Source organism: Anoplophora glabripennis, unplaced genomic scaffold (genome assembly GCF_000390285.2).
Source record: "Anoplophora glabripennis isolate ALB-LARVAE unplaced genomic scaffold, Agla_2.0 scaffold94, whole genome shotgun sequence".
NCBI classification, from domain to species: Eukaryota; Metazoa; Arthropoda; class Insecta; order Coleoptera; family Cerambycidae; genus Anoplophora; species Anoplophora glabripennis.
The window spans coordinates 16,787-33,401 of NW_019416228.1; the positions used below are offsets into that span (position 1 = coordinate 16,787).

Genomic DNA, 16,615 nt, shown 5'->3' on the forward strand with positions numbered 1-16,615 from the left:
GAGCTTATATGAACGATATCTAACGATGGTTAAAGTCCTAATCATAAAAAGTGAATCACTCTGTATAACATACTACATATTTTCTACATTTTCTGTATAACATTCAGATTTTACTTTTCATTCAGTTCAGTTTTATTCAAATCAGTGAAGACAAAAAGCTGTAAAAAGAATTAAACTACCTCAGTTTTGTGCTGTTAGTTAAATAAGACACAATTACTAAAAAAAGATCATTCCAATTGTCAATTATGTAAGCTTTTTTTCGGTTGGGAGTCCAAAAAAACTCAGAAAGCAAAGGGGCTTTCTTAAGACTGCAAGAAGGTGAACGTCACTGACGCAGTCGGTAAGATCCAAAAAAAGGGTCTTATAGTTATTGCTCAGATGAAAACATAGTACCTTTTTTTTTTTGGAAAATGTTTTTTTCTACTGACGGGACTATCGGTACTACTGACAATGTATTTCGAGAAATGAACGGATTATTCCTTATTGATACACAGGGACATCTTCTAGGACACAAATCCAGAAAATTGGCTAGCAACCTATTGAATGACTGCATATCCTTAGACAAAAAAAAAAAAAGAAATCACACAACAAAGCAACAGGCAAACCATTACAAGTAATTTTTTCGCATAATCCATTTTTCCCCTCAGCCCTTCTCATTGTTATTTTATTGGTAACCATTTTTTTTAAATTGTTTTTGGTAAGTCAAATCTTATATTGCCCTTCATAACAAATTTTGATTATGTTATTGGGCATTAAAATTAAATAGACAAAATTAATGAATTTTAAATGCTCTCAAATGATTAATGTTAAGAAATATTAAAAAAATAAAATTAACTCAGTGTTTATAGTAGTAGAACTTGTTTTAACTTGAAAAGTTTTATATAAGATATACTGAGAAATTTTGGTAATTTTAATGAGAACAATAAAAGTAGTTGTAAAATTAATAACGTTGGTTAAAATCATGTGCAAAATGGGAACAACTTTGTTGGATACATGGTTAACTGTGACCTGCAACGGATATCATTACATGGAGTCAATGATATTCATGTGTTTCATTATAGAGGCATAGCTGAAATATTTGTATAAATTTAAAAGTTCCTGTGAACATGTCTCTGGAAATGCTTCATTTTTGAGACATGTCATTAAGATTAAAAAAAAAATTAAACTAATTTATTTAAATAAAATAAACTGCTCAAGATATTCTGTTCAAATTTGGCATGCAACTTTAATTATTGATTGTCCACAAACATTTGTACAAGATGCAGGCTTGTTATTTAAAGGGCATAATTCCAGGTATTTCCTATCATGATGGGGTACTAGAGGCTTTACAAAAATATATTTTTGCTGCATGTTACTAGAACACACATTTTCGAGATAATTGATAAAATATTAGATCACGTATGGGTATCAAAACGTCAAGTTATTTTTAAAATAGAAATAGTTATTACTATGGCTTCCCTTAATTATTTTTTGTAACTTGAAATAGATCGTATATTTTCATTCACTTTTTGAACACTATACAGGCTGTTACAAATTCGCTTCTCACTGCAGGGATCTTGGAAATGGTAAGAGATGCGAAGTAGCTTAAATGGGGGCAAAGTTGTGTAATCAGGGGACCAACATTATGCCTCTAAAAAATCAAGCCTAACATGATTAGTTTTCGAAATATTTGAGAAAAACCGAAATATTGGAAATCCGTTTTTGATTAATTTCAGCTTTGTTTGAGTTTGTTCCTGGATAGACGAAACGTTACAAATAAAAATTGATTATGCCATTCGATAGAGGGCAAAAAGTTGCCTCGAAAAAGTGTTCTTCTTTTTTCAATATCACCTCAAACAAGGCTGAAATAAAACAAAAACGGTTTTCCAAAATTTCGGTTTTTTTCAAATATTTCGAAAACTAATTATGTTAGTCTTGATTTTTTAGAGGCATAATGTTGGTCGCCTGATTACACAACTTTGCCCTTTTTTAAGCTACTTCGTATGTCTTACCGTTTCCGAGATCCCTTTTGTGAGAAGCGAATTTGTAACAGCCTGAATATTGGAATCAAAACATTTCTGGACATGTAATATAGAAATTTTGATTGTTAATTTATGATGATTTTAATTACACTCCATATATCTAGGAATATGTAGAAAATCTTTTTTAAATCGTAAACTTCGATGAGTGCAGTGTCTCTTCCTACTATAGGGTGCCCCATCAGCCAGTTTGAAACTCGAAAACTTAACCTTTTAATTATAAAGTATGTTACATATTCCCATTAATTAAATGAATAATAGGAAAATGTGATAACGTGTTCTTTTCAAAAGATGAAATGCCTAGCTCAAACCAAATATCCAATATGACTGAAAGTTGTATTAATCTGTGTTAAATATCTTTTGAGATGTTTGCGAGGATAGATTTAAAAAAATTTCAAGAGCCTGTATCTCAAAAAGTAGGCCGCCTAGGACATATGCTTTTGGATTTTTTTTTACTTAAAATACTCATCAGAATATACATACTTGGCACTCTAACATATAATGTGTATATACTTACGTACAAGCTGAAAAAAAAAACAAAACTGCTAAATATGGACGAATATTTTCAATACTCATAATTTCTATTTTTATTTGATTTTAAACATTTGAGAATAACAAAAATTTTTATTTCTATTTTACACAACTGTCTACACGAGTGTATATAATTAAATGTTTTTTTTTTTATAGAACAATACCTCAAAAATTATAAGAAATTCAATGCAGTACATTAATTGAATTGCTGCCATGTTTATTTTAAAACTATGTTTGGAGAAATAAATTAATAGGCTAACAAATTTTCTGGCACCTGTTCCTTTCTCCAGGAAACTTAAAAATAGACAGCTGGACAATTCTGGGCCACTTGGCTAGCATGTTTTTTTCTTATCACACTGACCACAGAAAATGTCTGACCAACAATTTGTTTTAAGATGGCATTACCACGAAACAACTCTAGTGCACAATTTGCCGTGTTTACTCGAAAGTGATATTTTAACGGATGTTACTTTATCGGTGGGCACCCAACATGTGAAGGCACATAAAATCATACTTGCTATGTGTAGTGTTTATTTTCTTCAATTGTTTCAGGTAAAGTAAGTATAAGATATTCCTCTTGTTTTACTGATCGCTTTTGGAGAGCTATAAATATATCACATTCTTGTGCTATTTTTATATGTGGGATTTATTCTGAAAATAGATTTATATTATAAGAGAAGCATAAGCATGCATTAGATAATAACAGCTTATTCACTAAGTACTCTTTGGATCATCACAATATTTTAGTATGTGAATATATTTATTCAAAAACTATGATTTTTGGAAATATTTCAACAATTCTTAGGATAAGGCAAATTTAAAAATGACTACTGAAAAGTGAATGTTCATACCTTACTAGCGAAATATATTAAATGTATGTACTGATTTGTTAAAAGTACTACATACATAATGTTTATCTTAAATACTGACGCATTTATGAAATATTTTATTTGGTTTTAGGAGATGAAGACTACGCACCCTGTCGTAGTTCTACACAATGTGAGTATCGATGATATTAGAGCCATCTTATCATTTGTATATAGGGGTCAGTGTGTAGTTTCACAAGAACAACTGCCAAGTTTACTGTCTGTAGCGAAATTACTTAAGATCCAAGGGTTATGTGATATGAAGGTAAGGATTAATACGTATCGGACATAAGGTATTACCAGTAATTGTCAATAACCCAGTGTTCGTCTGTTTTAACAATTTTTAAAATACATTATATGATTAGAACATTTTATAATTTTGCGAAATTTACCGAGTAAATACTTCAAGAAAGTAGCGATCACAAAAATTTGTATTTGATAATTTACTTAACCGGACGATTGCTGATACATTTGTTCTATTTATCTTTTATCTTGCATCTGCCATGACTCAGTATTATTAATTGAACATCACAGTTTTCTGTTGTATGGGATTACTTATGAATTGCATTATTTTGTAGGTACCTGAAAAACAAGTACAAAACGAAGTGATGACAAACGAAACAGATTATATACATGAAAAAATATCGAACGAAGAAAGATTTGATAATTTTAACTACAATGTAAGACTTAAAGAACCAAAACAAACTGAAAGTATTGAGTTAAAAAGACAAAGCAACGATAGAGTTCCTATTCAAGATTTATGTAGTGAGAGTAGGATTTATTCTCAAAGTACACATTTCCATGAAAAGACTGTGCCAGGTAATTATAATATTCACAAAAAATGTTCATATGTCTCCATTAGTACCTATATACAGTGTGGTGTGGTAGGTGAAAAGAAAAGACTTTCGTAAAAGATAAAAGTTAGTGCTGAATAATGGCCTTCTTGGATTCAACAAAATCTTCCATGATTTAAAATTTGTAAAAATCTGGGTTAAGCCTTGGAAATTTAGAATAATCTGATTTCTTTCTCACCAGTAGATTGACACTTTTGGATGAGATGTAATAAAATATCAAGAATGAAAAGCTGAATAAGTGTGCAAAATTCTAATGTAGGCTTCGATTTTATTTCATTTCAGAATTTTTTGCTAGAAAAGTGGCCTTTCTGTATAAAATGTCTCACTTAAAAATAAAGCAATGTCGCATTCTATGGAATGTTGTAATTGTAATATTCTGTCAGTAAAATTACACGAAAATATGACCATGCTATGTCAAATATTGATAAAATTCAAACAATTAAAGATCAAAAATAAAATTGAATTGTATTTTTCCTAAACAAGAGTCAGTGTTGTGGTAACAAAAAATTCCAAGGGCAATTCCTATGTCTTGTGGATTCTTAAAAAAGTGTTGAATATAATACATGAGAACAGTTATCTTAAAAAATATCTAAAAAAATGAATAAAACTTAATCACCTTGATTTTCAAAAACGTAGCATTTGCATTATAGAAATTTTTTTCTTACTTTTAATCGGATATACACTTGTACAATTTTATCAGAAGGTCACACTTTATATACACAGTGGAGCCCACTAAGAACAAGAATACTACCTCTTAAAAATTTTTTGGGATGCACGATTTGAATGCATTTTTTTTATATGAGGTTTGATGAAAAAGTATCGAGAACTGTTAATTTTCTCAGAAGATATTTATTTAATCTTCAATTTTCATTCCATCTCCTTCGCCCCCCTGGGATCTGTTACGCTTATGCCAACGTAGTTTCAATTTTGAGAAACACTGGTGGAACACAAAATCCATGAGTTGTCTATCTAGAGTTCAGGTTGTTTTCTCCTTATTGCCTCCTGCAAATTGCACAAAACTTGTAGGTAGTACTTCATGTTAATTGTACGAACAGGCAGTAAAAATTCATGATGAACTATTCCATTGTAATCGAAGGAAACAGAAGCGCCTTCACATTTGATCGGATTTGATGTACTTTTTTTGGTCTTGGCTCTTCAGAAAATTTTCATTGAGACGATTGAGCCCACGTTATACCCACGTTTCGTCACCAGCTGTAACGTGTTTGAGCAACTCTGGGTTATCAACGAGTTCAATAGGCATTTGTTCAGTGATGATTATACGATGCTGTTTTTACTGAAAATTCAGCAGTTTCGGAACAAATTTTGCTGTCATTTGTTATCATGTTCGATACTTTCTTAATGAAAGCGATTTTAATAATCACTTCGCAAAAAATGTATGAAACTCTTATATATGGACATACAGGGGACTCTTACAAATATAATTTTGTAAAGAAAAAATCAAAAAGTGCAGCTTGAAAATGATTTAAAAATACACTTCTGCACGGCACTGGAAACTGGTCCACTGTAAAACCTGAACTGCACAATGCGGCCGGCAAAGTGATAAAAACAGACAAAAACTTTCGCAAGGAGAGAATAGAACTGCTTTTGGCGTTATTGTTATTATTAATTAATAAAATTAATTTGTGATTTTAAATAATAAATTAATTTGACATACCTGATGTTACAACTGTTCAAAATTTTATCCACCGACGTGTAAACACAAATGTTGTCTTGCTTCACCATAATACAAATGTCACGCAAGCCATTTTTGACACTAACTACCAAAAAAACTAGTGTAAACACCACCACAGTAAACACTATCGCAACGACGATTGTAAAATCGGATTTCAGTATTTGGAGTCGCTGAGGCAACGTGGCTCTCCACGCGGATTGCAAATGACGGTAGAGACTACAGTTGTCCAGCTATGTAATGGTTGAATGTACCACAATTTATTTCTCGGAAACTATAAGGATTTTACAGAATTTTTTTTTACGATATTGACTTCATTTCTCACACATCTATTTCCAAATTTTTTTGGATAAGTTGTTAGTCACCCTGTATAGTTGCCTTTTAGATGTACTTGTTGAACCAATTATGAAGATCTAGTTGGCAACCTATGTCCTGCTGCATTTTTAAAAAAGTGATTTATGAAAAACTCATTTAGAGATTTTTTTTCAAATCAGAGTACATGGCCTGAATCAGCATCCCTTATATCCCAAAATCAAATTTCATTGACTTATAATGCAGAATAACTTTTTTATACAGACTTGTAATTGGTTCAGCAAGTACATTTAGAAATAAAAACGTAATGCTTATTTTTAGTGGCAAAGCAGCATGATCCCTTTAAATACGATGATCAATCTTATGTTCCATCTCCTCGTAAAAATCCTCCAAAAGACTCATCGGAGACATGCAAATGTTTTCTTTGCGGGAAATACCTCAGCAACCAGTACAACTTACGAGTTCACATGGAAACTCATGAGGAGGCCTACCACGCTTGCCAGTCTTGTCCACACGTGTCTCGAAGTAGAGATGCATTACGAAAACATGTATCTTATCGACATCCAGAAGAGTATCACACTCGAAAACGAAAAAAGACAGACAGTTTATGATTATAGCGAAATTTTTAAAATAAACGGTTTTAGACCATTTTTGTTTTTTTTTTTAAATAAAAAACTACGTTTTTGGGATTTTTTTATTTCATTTGTAGATAAAGCATTTCATATTTAATTTTTATAACACTCCCAGGTATAAACATACATCCCCTTCAGGAATATTCACACAATCGTTGAAAAATATGTTAATAGTCTGCTTTCCAGATACTTAAAAATTGACAAAACCTGCTTTCGTAGTGTAAAAAATATAATTGCACCTTCTAAATTAATGTGCTATATCAACCAATGATTTGTATGCCACCCTGTATAAAGTAAGAGGTAAAAAAGCACAGATATTTAAATATAAATTAAATAATTGTTAATGAATCACAATAAGTTGATTTTAAATGCTGGAAATTAATAAGACAAAAAATAAATAATAACACTGAAGACAGTAAGGATGTGTAAATGTAAAAAGTTATTAGAATGGGGTGATAGTCCACAATTTGGTATTACAGTCCTGGCCGACGGATACAAGCGTTTGATTATCCACCCATGACAGTCTCGTGATTTGACTCTGGGCATGGGCATCTGAAATAAACCAGAACGTAAGACTATAGTTTACTAGAAACATCAAATAAAATCATGTTAAATGTTAGTGTCAAATTTATTTATTTTTAATGTGAAATAATGAAAATGTAGTTTCAACAGAAGATTTCTTCGTTTCTTTTATTTTCTTTTTTGCCATGTGTTGGATATATTTTAGGGCTGTTTAAAACAGTGAAAATTTCACCAGGTGATAGAATAAATTATTTAAAGGGGTTATACAACTATAACAATCAGAAAATCAATTTTTTTTTTAATATTTTTAAACGATAGAACTGTTTGGAAAGAATATTCTCAAAGTTTGAAAGGGAAATTCGAAAAACTCTATAGGTTATAGCCCTAAACATTGTGCATGTCCACTTGGGTTCGGAGCGCTCACCGCAGGTAGAAGCAAGAGCACACAGGAGCAGGTATATTCGTGAACCAGATTTGTAGGAGAATTAACCGTTTTCGGACAAGTAACATTGGTTTTTTAGGTGTTGAAACTTTAAATGCGATTTTCTCGAAACTATATTTCTGAAACTGGTGTACACGATTACGCAAAAACTATTGAACTAATTGATAACATTATTTATTACCTTCTATATGACGGAAATTGATTTTGGAAAATTTTGAAAAAACATTTTTTCTAAAAATTCTGCAGTTTCGCATAAAAATTTTGCAGAAATTTCGCATAAAGATTTTTGTCTTTAAATGAGTGCCGTTTTTCAAATCTGCATTTTTTTCAATTTTTCTCAATGTCACATTTAAAATAATAGTCCAGTTACTCAGGGTTTTTACCTCCGAATTCTTTATAACTGAACCGATTGACGTGAAATTTTGAGTGAATGTGGGGAATACCTCAAGGAACAAAACTTATATAGTGCCGAAGTGTGCTTTTGCCCTGGGGGTGGTTCTCACCCCTTCTTGTGGGTGGAAATTTTTACGCCAAAAATAACCACAGGAATCGATAGAGGAGTTAATTTTAAGTAACAAATGTTATATAAAGTTTTTTGGATAATCCAATACGTTCCGAGTAATTCGTCATTGAAAATGTTGAGTTTTTACTGAAAAAGTGCTTGATTTCGGACAGTTTCTTGCAAATAACTTAACGAAAAAGTTGTAATGAACAAAAAGAAAGGTAATAAAAAACAAATCTAATGGCATTATTTCGTTTTTCTCTAATTGCAATATAAACCGAGTTATGGATTTTTAAATATTATTATATGTTAGCTAAAAACTAAATTGTAACCAGTTAACGTTAAATAACGCCAAAACCATAAATATTAGGAAAAAAAAAACAATTTGAACCTTTTTTAAAGTACTTTGAAAAACCTTTAAAATGAGCTGTTTTAAAAGTCTTTAGAATCAAAATTAATGGAAATATGATTGAAATAACATGATAATCTCATTTTTTTTTTTTAGAAAAAATTAATAAACAAATCAGTGCCTTTATTAAATGCAATCCATTTACAGATTTCTTCATTTATGTTCTAAGAATATGTTCTGGGTCTTTGGCCCACTTACAAAGCATGATTTCAAAAAAACTTGTTAATTTTTGAAAAATTCGATTTTTACGCCGTAACTTAAAAATTAAAGGGCGTACGAAAATACAAGAGTAAAAAAAAATTTTGCTTTATTTTTGCTGAAGATTTTGCTTTATTTTTTATTCCTCTAAAATTAATATTAATCGAGATATCGCCATTTTAAGTTATCATATGAATGAGAAAACCACCCTTTTCGAGCCCTTTAAACCCTTCAAACTTAAAAATGAAGGGCTTAAAAAAGATCAACTCAACAGTTCACATAGTCCTTACAATTCCCTGCAAAATGAGCCTTTGTGCGATTAAAAATCTTAAAAAGTAAGAAAGTTATCGTCAAAAAAATAAACACGTGTATAGGTGATAATTTTAGGAAAATTTAGCTCAAACAAGAATTTTGAAGCATTTAGATCTTTTTTGTATATATATACGTATTTATTATGTGTATATTCGAATAAATCAGTACTATACTATATTATAATAAGGGAATAAATGTTTATTTATGTTTCTACTCTTTCAATAATAGTTTTTCATTTTATTTTCGAAAGAAGGGGTATTTTTCAAGGGTTGAAAAGTTGCAATCGATAAAAAAGATTTTTTTAATCAAGAAATCAATTTTAATTTGATAAAAATGCATGATTAAAACGTTTCAAGTTGAAAAAAAAATTTTCATCCAATATATTTTGACATAACACAATACAGCCCTTACTCACGATGGCAACAACGTAAAGTTGCATGAACTAATAACCGATTTAAAATTTAATGAAAAATTTTGAGTAAGTTTAGTGAACTTACTTTCCTGTGATTCAAATCTAATGATTTTTTGTGGCCGGTTGTAGATGTACAGGGTGTTCCGTAATGAATGTAACAAAATTTGGTCATAGATTCTTAAGACAAATTTAGGGGACCCGTATTTTTTCTTTTTTCCAAGTGGCCCCCTCTTTTGGAGTTACAGCCCCCTGAAATCTACCCCTAAGAATAGTCTTTTTTATATCTCAGAACCCTGTTGTACGAGAATCACTAAATTTGGTATACAGGGGTTTTATGACATGTGGAATCTGATGGTGTTACGCTTTTTGGCGGGGGAACACAATTTTTCATGGGCCCCCTTGTATTTGTAACCAAAAAAACTTAGTCGCAAATTTGAATTTTTCAAAAATTATTAGTTAGCTAGAAAGCCATTGAATTTAGAAACTTTTTTGTCACTTCATATTTTTTCCGTAAAACGCAATATTTTTGAGGAAAATGGCAAATCACGATATGCATTCGATCACATTTTGACATTTTCCTCGAAATCATTGCGTTTTACGAAGAAAGTATCAAGCGATAAAAAAGTTTTTAAATTTAATGGCTTTCTAGCGGACTAATAATTTTTAACAAATTTAAATATGGGACCAAATATTTTTGGTTCCAGACAAGGCGGCCAATGAAAAATAGTTTTAAGGGAGTTTCCCGCCAAAAAGCGTAGCACCATCAGATTCCACATGTCATAAAACCCCTGTACGAAATTTAGTGATTCTCATATAACAGGTTTCTGACATATAAGGGGGTCTCTAAATTTGTCATAAGAATCTGTGATCACAAAGTTTGTTGCATTAATTTCGGGACACCCTGTAGATAAAATGGTCGATTTTTAACTTCATGTTTTGAGTTTTGGAAAAAGTATTTTGTCGTTGCACCTTAAAAATGCGACGTGAATCTTATCAAATTGTTCAGTGTAGTTAAAAAACTGTTTCTTGATTTTTTTTTTATATAAATAAATAAATAAAATAAGATGGCTGTTTTTAACCAGATTATGCGGTTTGATGTCGTTTATCAAACGTACAAAACTTATCGCGGCGTTTTGTTGAAAATATGCACACATCGCATTTTGAATGACGATTTACAATGTGCAGTATACAACGCCATTCCCATTTTTTTTTTCTGAACTTTAAAACACCTTGTAGAATGACTATAGAGTTAACTTTATTAAATAAGCTCTATTAAAAAACTGAATCATTTTTAATATTTATTTTTTTAATCATTTTATTAATCTTTTGAAGAAAGTATTGGAAATTTTACATATAATCTTAAACTGTTAGTGGTGATATTCATAGCAAGTTTATGTAAAACATTCCCTCTATGGTAATTATCAGCATATCTTCTGTTTTTTTTTTTTACCAAGTGATGCAGCAAGGAAAAATCGCAATATTTTGCAGCTGTAATACATCTTTCTATAGTAGGATCATATTCGATGTAAAGTAATAAATCATTGCCTGTCAAGGGATCCAGTGCAGTACGGTTTTAAGGGGTTTAGAAATTGAATAATTACTTTATGCATTATAAAGGGATCAGTTCACGTCTGGCACCCTTGTTCCTACAAAAATTCCTTTATTCTCATAAACTATTTATTTTAAATGTAATTTATTATAAATCCAATGTTTTTTAAATTCCACATATGTACTACATTTTACCTCTGTACGTGCCACTGTTGTTTACTTGTTTTTTTTTTGGAGGCGCTCTCTGATTTACGACCAAGCTCGCCAGGTTAGTATTTGACGTATAACCGACCACTTCGTACACTCGATGCACCTGGGTGGCTACAGCTACTACCAGAACACAGTGCATATGAAGCGGTATTTCAGATTTTACATTCAATTTTATTTTATATTTGAAATGGTTCATCTTACGCGTCCTAAAAATGACGACATGATTTTCCTTTGATAAAAGACCTACAATTTTTTGCTCTACTTTGCATCGAATATGATCCTACTATAGATTTTCCAAAATCGAAATTTGTGCCATCCTAACAGACAATTTTAAAATTGTGAGCAGCAGCTTGATTTAAGATTATATGTGAAACATTCAATATCCTCTACAACTTATTACTTATCACTCAATAAACTTACTCTTCTTTTAACTGTTGTGAGTACAAAAATAAAAAATAGATTAGATATTAGAATAGATTAAATAGCTCCGTTATCTTTTATTTACAAAAAAATTGTAAAGATTAAACTTACTCTTAATTATAATATGTTTGGCCGGTTTCTCTACGTGCCATATGATAATGCTAGTGTCAAGACTACCACTTGCAACTAGCAGGGAATCCGGAGACCAAGCTACACAGTTCACCTTGGCATTGTGGAATCCCCATTCTTGGTTGTTGGCATGCTGAAGAAATTAGATAGTTATTTATAAAATTTTATTAACACTAATATATGTATACAGGTTCGGAAAGTTCCCATGGTACATCGGCCGTTACGTGAGAGCGATAAAGTAAGTCATAGAAATCCGTGCGATAGACAAGGATGGTTACATTGAAGACGTTTCATAATCTGAATAGTCAGTCCCACTTTTAACCCGAAACGGGCGGTGACTATTCAGATTATGAAACGTCTTCACTATAGCCATCCTTGTCTATCGCACGGATTTCTTTACTTTACTTTGTCGCTCTCATGTAAAGGCAGATGGACCATGTGGATTTTCCAGCCCTGTATATATACAGTGTGTCCCCAGATGGGATACCGCACTCTTGTAAACTTTTTAATTGTTAATTCTACGAAAAAAAGTTATTCTTGCTAAAAAGTTTTGCTTATCTTGGGAAGCCATGGGCAGTAATCAAATATGAAATAAAACATTCAGGGCGTCCAAAAAATTTCAAAATGTGAAATTTTCCCTAAACAAAGTGCCTTTAATTTTTGTTTTCGTTAAAAACTGTATTTAACAGTTGTTCGAAATCTCAAGAAACGCTTAATTACGGGGTTTAGTCAGAAAAGAACAATAATCACATTTTGCAAATAAAAAGGCACTACAATTTTTAACTATCTTATACACCATATAATTACCATGGATTTTTCTTTATCAATGTCAACATCAACATATTTATTCTTATTAACTGCCCACCGAATAATTTTTATTAATAATGCTAACCCTGGAGCCTGGAGCAACAAATTTATCTTGTGAAATGTTATGGAATTGGTAATGTTTTATATCGATCGATATACAATGTAAATTTTTAATGAAAAGTATCCAAATGTAACTGTAATTCGTAGAGCAGTTCGCAAGCTAATTATAAAATTCGATACCACTGGTGGAAAACTGTCAGAGTTACTTCTGAGAAAAAGAGCGACACCTCTCTCGAAACTTCAAAACAATAAAAAAGTTTACGAGAGACACTGTAGATTTTAATTTATTAAAACAACTAAAAAAAAAATTGAAGAAAAAGCTTAAAAGATACTTACCAGCTAGAATTATTCCAAGAAATAATGCAATAAAAATACATATTTAATTATAAAAGTAATATACCAGATTGATTTAATTTTTTAATTGAAAATTAAAAATGTAGTTTTCACATGAATTTACTCTTAGAAAAATATGCTGAATGTAAAAATGTGAAAGTCCAGTACATATAGGATAGATAAAAAAAGTTGAATATTATTTCTTTATCCTGATAGGTGCTACGGCAGATATTACGATGTTCCAATAAAAAATATTCAGAGTTTAAAATGTCTACCTTTTTCAGTTATTAATTAAAAAATAACGTCAAAATTTTAAATTTTTTGTCAATACTTTCCAAATGAAAAGAAAGATAGATCAAATTCATTTTCAACATTTTAATTGTTGTTAACTTTGCTCTAATTTAACCCACCGTATTTCTTACAACTGAGGTCCTTGTGGTTGATAAAACGGGCACTTGCTATACAAGTCGTCATTGAAAATGAAGTTTACTTTTAACTGGGGCTTGTTGGGATGTTGTTTGTTAAATATTTTTTAAAAAAGCTTTAATAAAACTTTTTGAATAAGATATTTACATTTAAAATAATTACATCCTTTAAGGCAGGTCCTTGCTTATTATGAGTCAATAGGTTATATACAATGCTTGCCGTTACCTGTCAACAAAACACCTCCCACTTCTCTCTCAACAAATTGCTTTCAGTATAAAAGTAGAATGTAGATTTAATAATTAGATGACCTCTGTAACAGATTATTGATCTACGGTAAATGACAGCGAAACACTTAGAGCCATCGTGTTATTATAAGGAACATTTTCTGATCATTTTCCAGTCATGGTCAATCGAGATTACTTTATTTATACGAGTTCAAGATGCTGGACAAAGAACATTATTGACGTAAATTACATGCTATTTGAACATTTCTTCCCAAAAAGTATGCAAAACATTATGTAAATACCAGGTTTACCATTTTCATATACGGTGTGTTCATGTCCAGGCTTTACAACCCCAAAATTATTCCGCGAGAGGTTATGATGAAAATTATACGAAACTTATTTCGGTGTCTGATGGTAAATAACTTCAGAAATAAAAATTGGAATTGAAAATTCACTAGCAATTCGTAGACAGTATATGATTTGCAACAAATGTATGAGCAAGGATTGTTAACTGATGTTGAATACTTACATTTTTTTACTAATTTGCCGCAATTCTTAGAATTCTAAATTTTTATCAATACATAATAACAAATATCTTAGAAAAGTAAACTATCTTTTAATTTATGATTTTTCAATTGTTATTTTTCTTTTGAATTATTATATTTTCCTATAAATAAACCTATTAATTTTCAACGGACAGGCCGGGGTCTGTGTGGACCCCAAGCCATAATTTTTTGAAATAACTTTTCTGATTTTCGATTTTGTTTATTGAGCGGCTATCTATCTTCTTTGTGTTTTTTTTCATTTGCCTATTATATTATTTCACACATATTCATTTCAGTTTAAATTATATATTAATTTTTTTGGTCTGGGGTCCTGCTTTTACAGTATATTAAAATTTTTGGAAATCTGTGTGGACGCGGGTAAACTGGTGGCTTTGTTCTACCAATCAAAAGCTACATCACGCATTACCTGATTCGTTGTTGACCAATCGCATACATTTATTTACTTCGAGCTGTATATTTGGGGAATATATTTTAGTTTGTGTTAGTTTATTGTTGTGTGCGGTTCAATATGAATACTGTGCCACAATTTCAAGATAACAGACGCCTTACTGATGAAGAACTTTTGTATTTACTTGAGAATGATGATACGGATTTTGAAAATTATGAAATGGTTACTAGTGACATAGAGGAAATAGATGTCGTAACGGAAGAAAATCAAGTGGAGGATACAATTGTCGTTGATCTGCAGATCCAAGCCAAGTTTGAAGCCGTTGCAGAAAGTGTTCCTATAGAATTTCGCAGTTATACTAAAGATTTTCCAGAATATGTGGCAAAAGATGGAAGTGAATGGTCGAAGATACCAATAAAGACACGGGCTAAACTACCAAAAACAAATATTCAAAAAACTGCACTTGGACTGACGACAACATATATCTCTAGTATTTCTAGCATGCAAGATGCTTTTCTTCTATTTTTTATTCCTAGGATTATTAACATGATCGTTTGCGAGACAAACAGGAAAGCTGAATATTTTTATATTGAATGGAATAACAAAAATCCTAACAATCCTAGAAGTTATACACCTGTTGAGGCTATTGAAATCAAGGCTTATATTGGGCTCCTTCTTACATTGGGTGCACTGCATTGTTCAAAAGAATCCATTAAAATGCTTTGGTGTCAGGATATAGCTTACAGCCGTCCCATAATACCTGCTGCTATGTCGAGAGACAGGTACAAAGAAATTACAATGTTCTTACGATTTGATAACTTTCAGACAAGGGAGATGCGAAAATCAACAGACAAGCTGGCTCCAATAGGTATTTGAAATTTTTGTCTCCAACAGTAAACGTTTTTTGAATCCAAGTGCCCATCTATGTGTTGACAGGCAGCTTGTACTCTTTAGAGGACGAGCCCCGTTTAGAGTGTATATGAAAAGCAAGTTGGTGGGTCAAAAAAATCGACTATTTTTTTTTTAACTTTATACTCTGAACAATAGGTTGTTAGACACCTCTAGATAATTCTCTCCAAATATGAGCACTTAATTTTAATAGGAAGGTTCTCTGCTTTACAGTTTTCCATTTTTTCCTCAGTATTAGAAAAAAAATTCATATCTCTCTATCAACTGTTCATTAAAAATATCTCTCCTCATATACTTGTAGGAATTTGAACGCTCTACAAAAAAGGTCTCTTACAATTTTTTCATAAACCTCACCGTTTAAAAGGTATTAAAGGTTGAATGAAGTTTGATTATTTTAAGACAAATTTCTGTTTTGCTTATGAATTTTATAACTCGTTAACAAAATATCATTATGAAATGCACAATTCATAATTTTGTAGGAAATTAACTGCTCTACAAAAATGATCTCTTATGATTAGTCAATTAAATAAAGCGTTTAAAAGATATTCATCGTCAAACTTCATTGCATGCCAATTTTAACAGTTTTTGATTAATAATTCGGAAAATTTCAATATAGCTTATGAGTTTCAGGGAAATTTATACAAATTTGTGTTTCTATGAACAGAGAAATCTTTTAAACTATTTTATACTAAACTTCTGCAAACAATTAAGGGAGCAAAAAAATTTTTCGAATTTTTAGTGATTTTTCAGAATGCTGTATCTCAGTTAAAAATGGTCGTATCAAGGTTTTAAAAAAAGCATTTTAAAGCGCCGAATGTCTAGTTTCCAGATTTCTTAGCTCAAAATTTTTAGGAGCGACAGTCATCGCGAAATTCTAAGAAATAAGACTAAAAAA

At 31.0% G+C, this 16,615-nt stretch overlaps 2 protein-coding genes across 2 annotated transcripts in view; one reads left to right on the forward strand and one right to left on the reverse strand.

Annotated features, from left to right (window-relative positions):
* The first annotated feature begins 2,653 nt into the window (after window positions 1–2,653).
* On the forward strand, window positions 2,654–6,960 carry LOC108903539 (zinc finger protein 131-like). Its single transcript, XM_018705758.1, has 4 exons — window positions 2,654–3,101; window positions 3,510–3,680; window positions 3,994–4,234; window positions 6,593–6,960. The coding sequence occupies exons 1-4, from the start codon at window positions 2,919–2,921 to the stop codon at window positions 6,880–6,882; spliced, it is 885 nt and encodes a 294-aa protein (XP_018561274.1). The 5' UTR covers window positions 2,654–2,918; the 3' UTR covers window positions 6,883–6,960.
* A 308-nt stretch (window positions 6,961–7,268) lies between these two features.
* LOC108903537 (actin-interacting protein 1) overlaps window positions 7,269–16,615 on the reverse strand; it is a 36,633-nt gene continuing 27,286 nt past the window's right edge. The window contains exons 8-9 of the mRNA XM_018705756.1: window positions 11,990–12,140; window positions 7,269–7,455 (exon numbers count right to left, since the gene is read on the reverse strand). Of these exons, the coding sequence (XP_018561272.1) occupies window positions 7,346–7,455; window positions 11,990–12,140 (261 nt within the window). The 3' untranslated portion in view covers window positions 7,269–7,345. The remainder of the gene's footprint in view (window positions 7,456–11,989; window positions 12,141–16,615) is intronic.

Bases quoted from the DNA above. Each gene is read 5' to 3' on its own strand.
- LOC108903539 (XM_018705758.1), top strand. From the start codon at position 2,919: ATGTCTGACCAACAATTTGTTTTAAGATGGCATTACCACGAAACAACT. The intron at 3,102-3,509 runs GTAAAGTAAGTA...ATTTGGTTTTAG, and splicing joins ATTTTCTTCAATTGTTTCAG to GAGATGAAGACTACGCACCC. The intron at 4,235-6,592 runs GTAATTATAATA...GCTTATTTTTAG, and splicing joins CCATGAAAAGACTGTGCCAG to TGGCAAAGCAGCATGATCCC.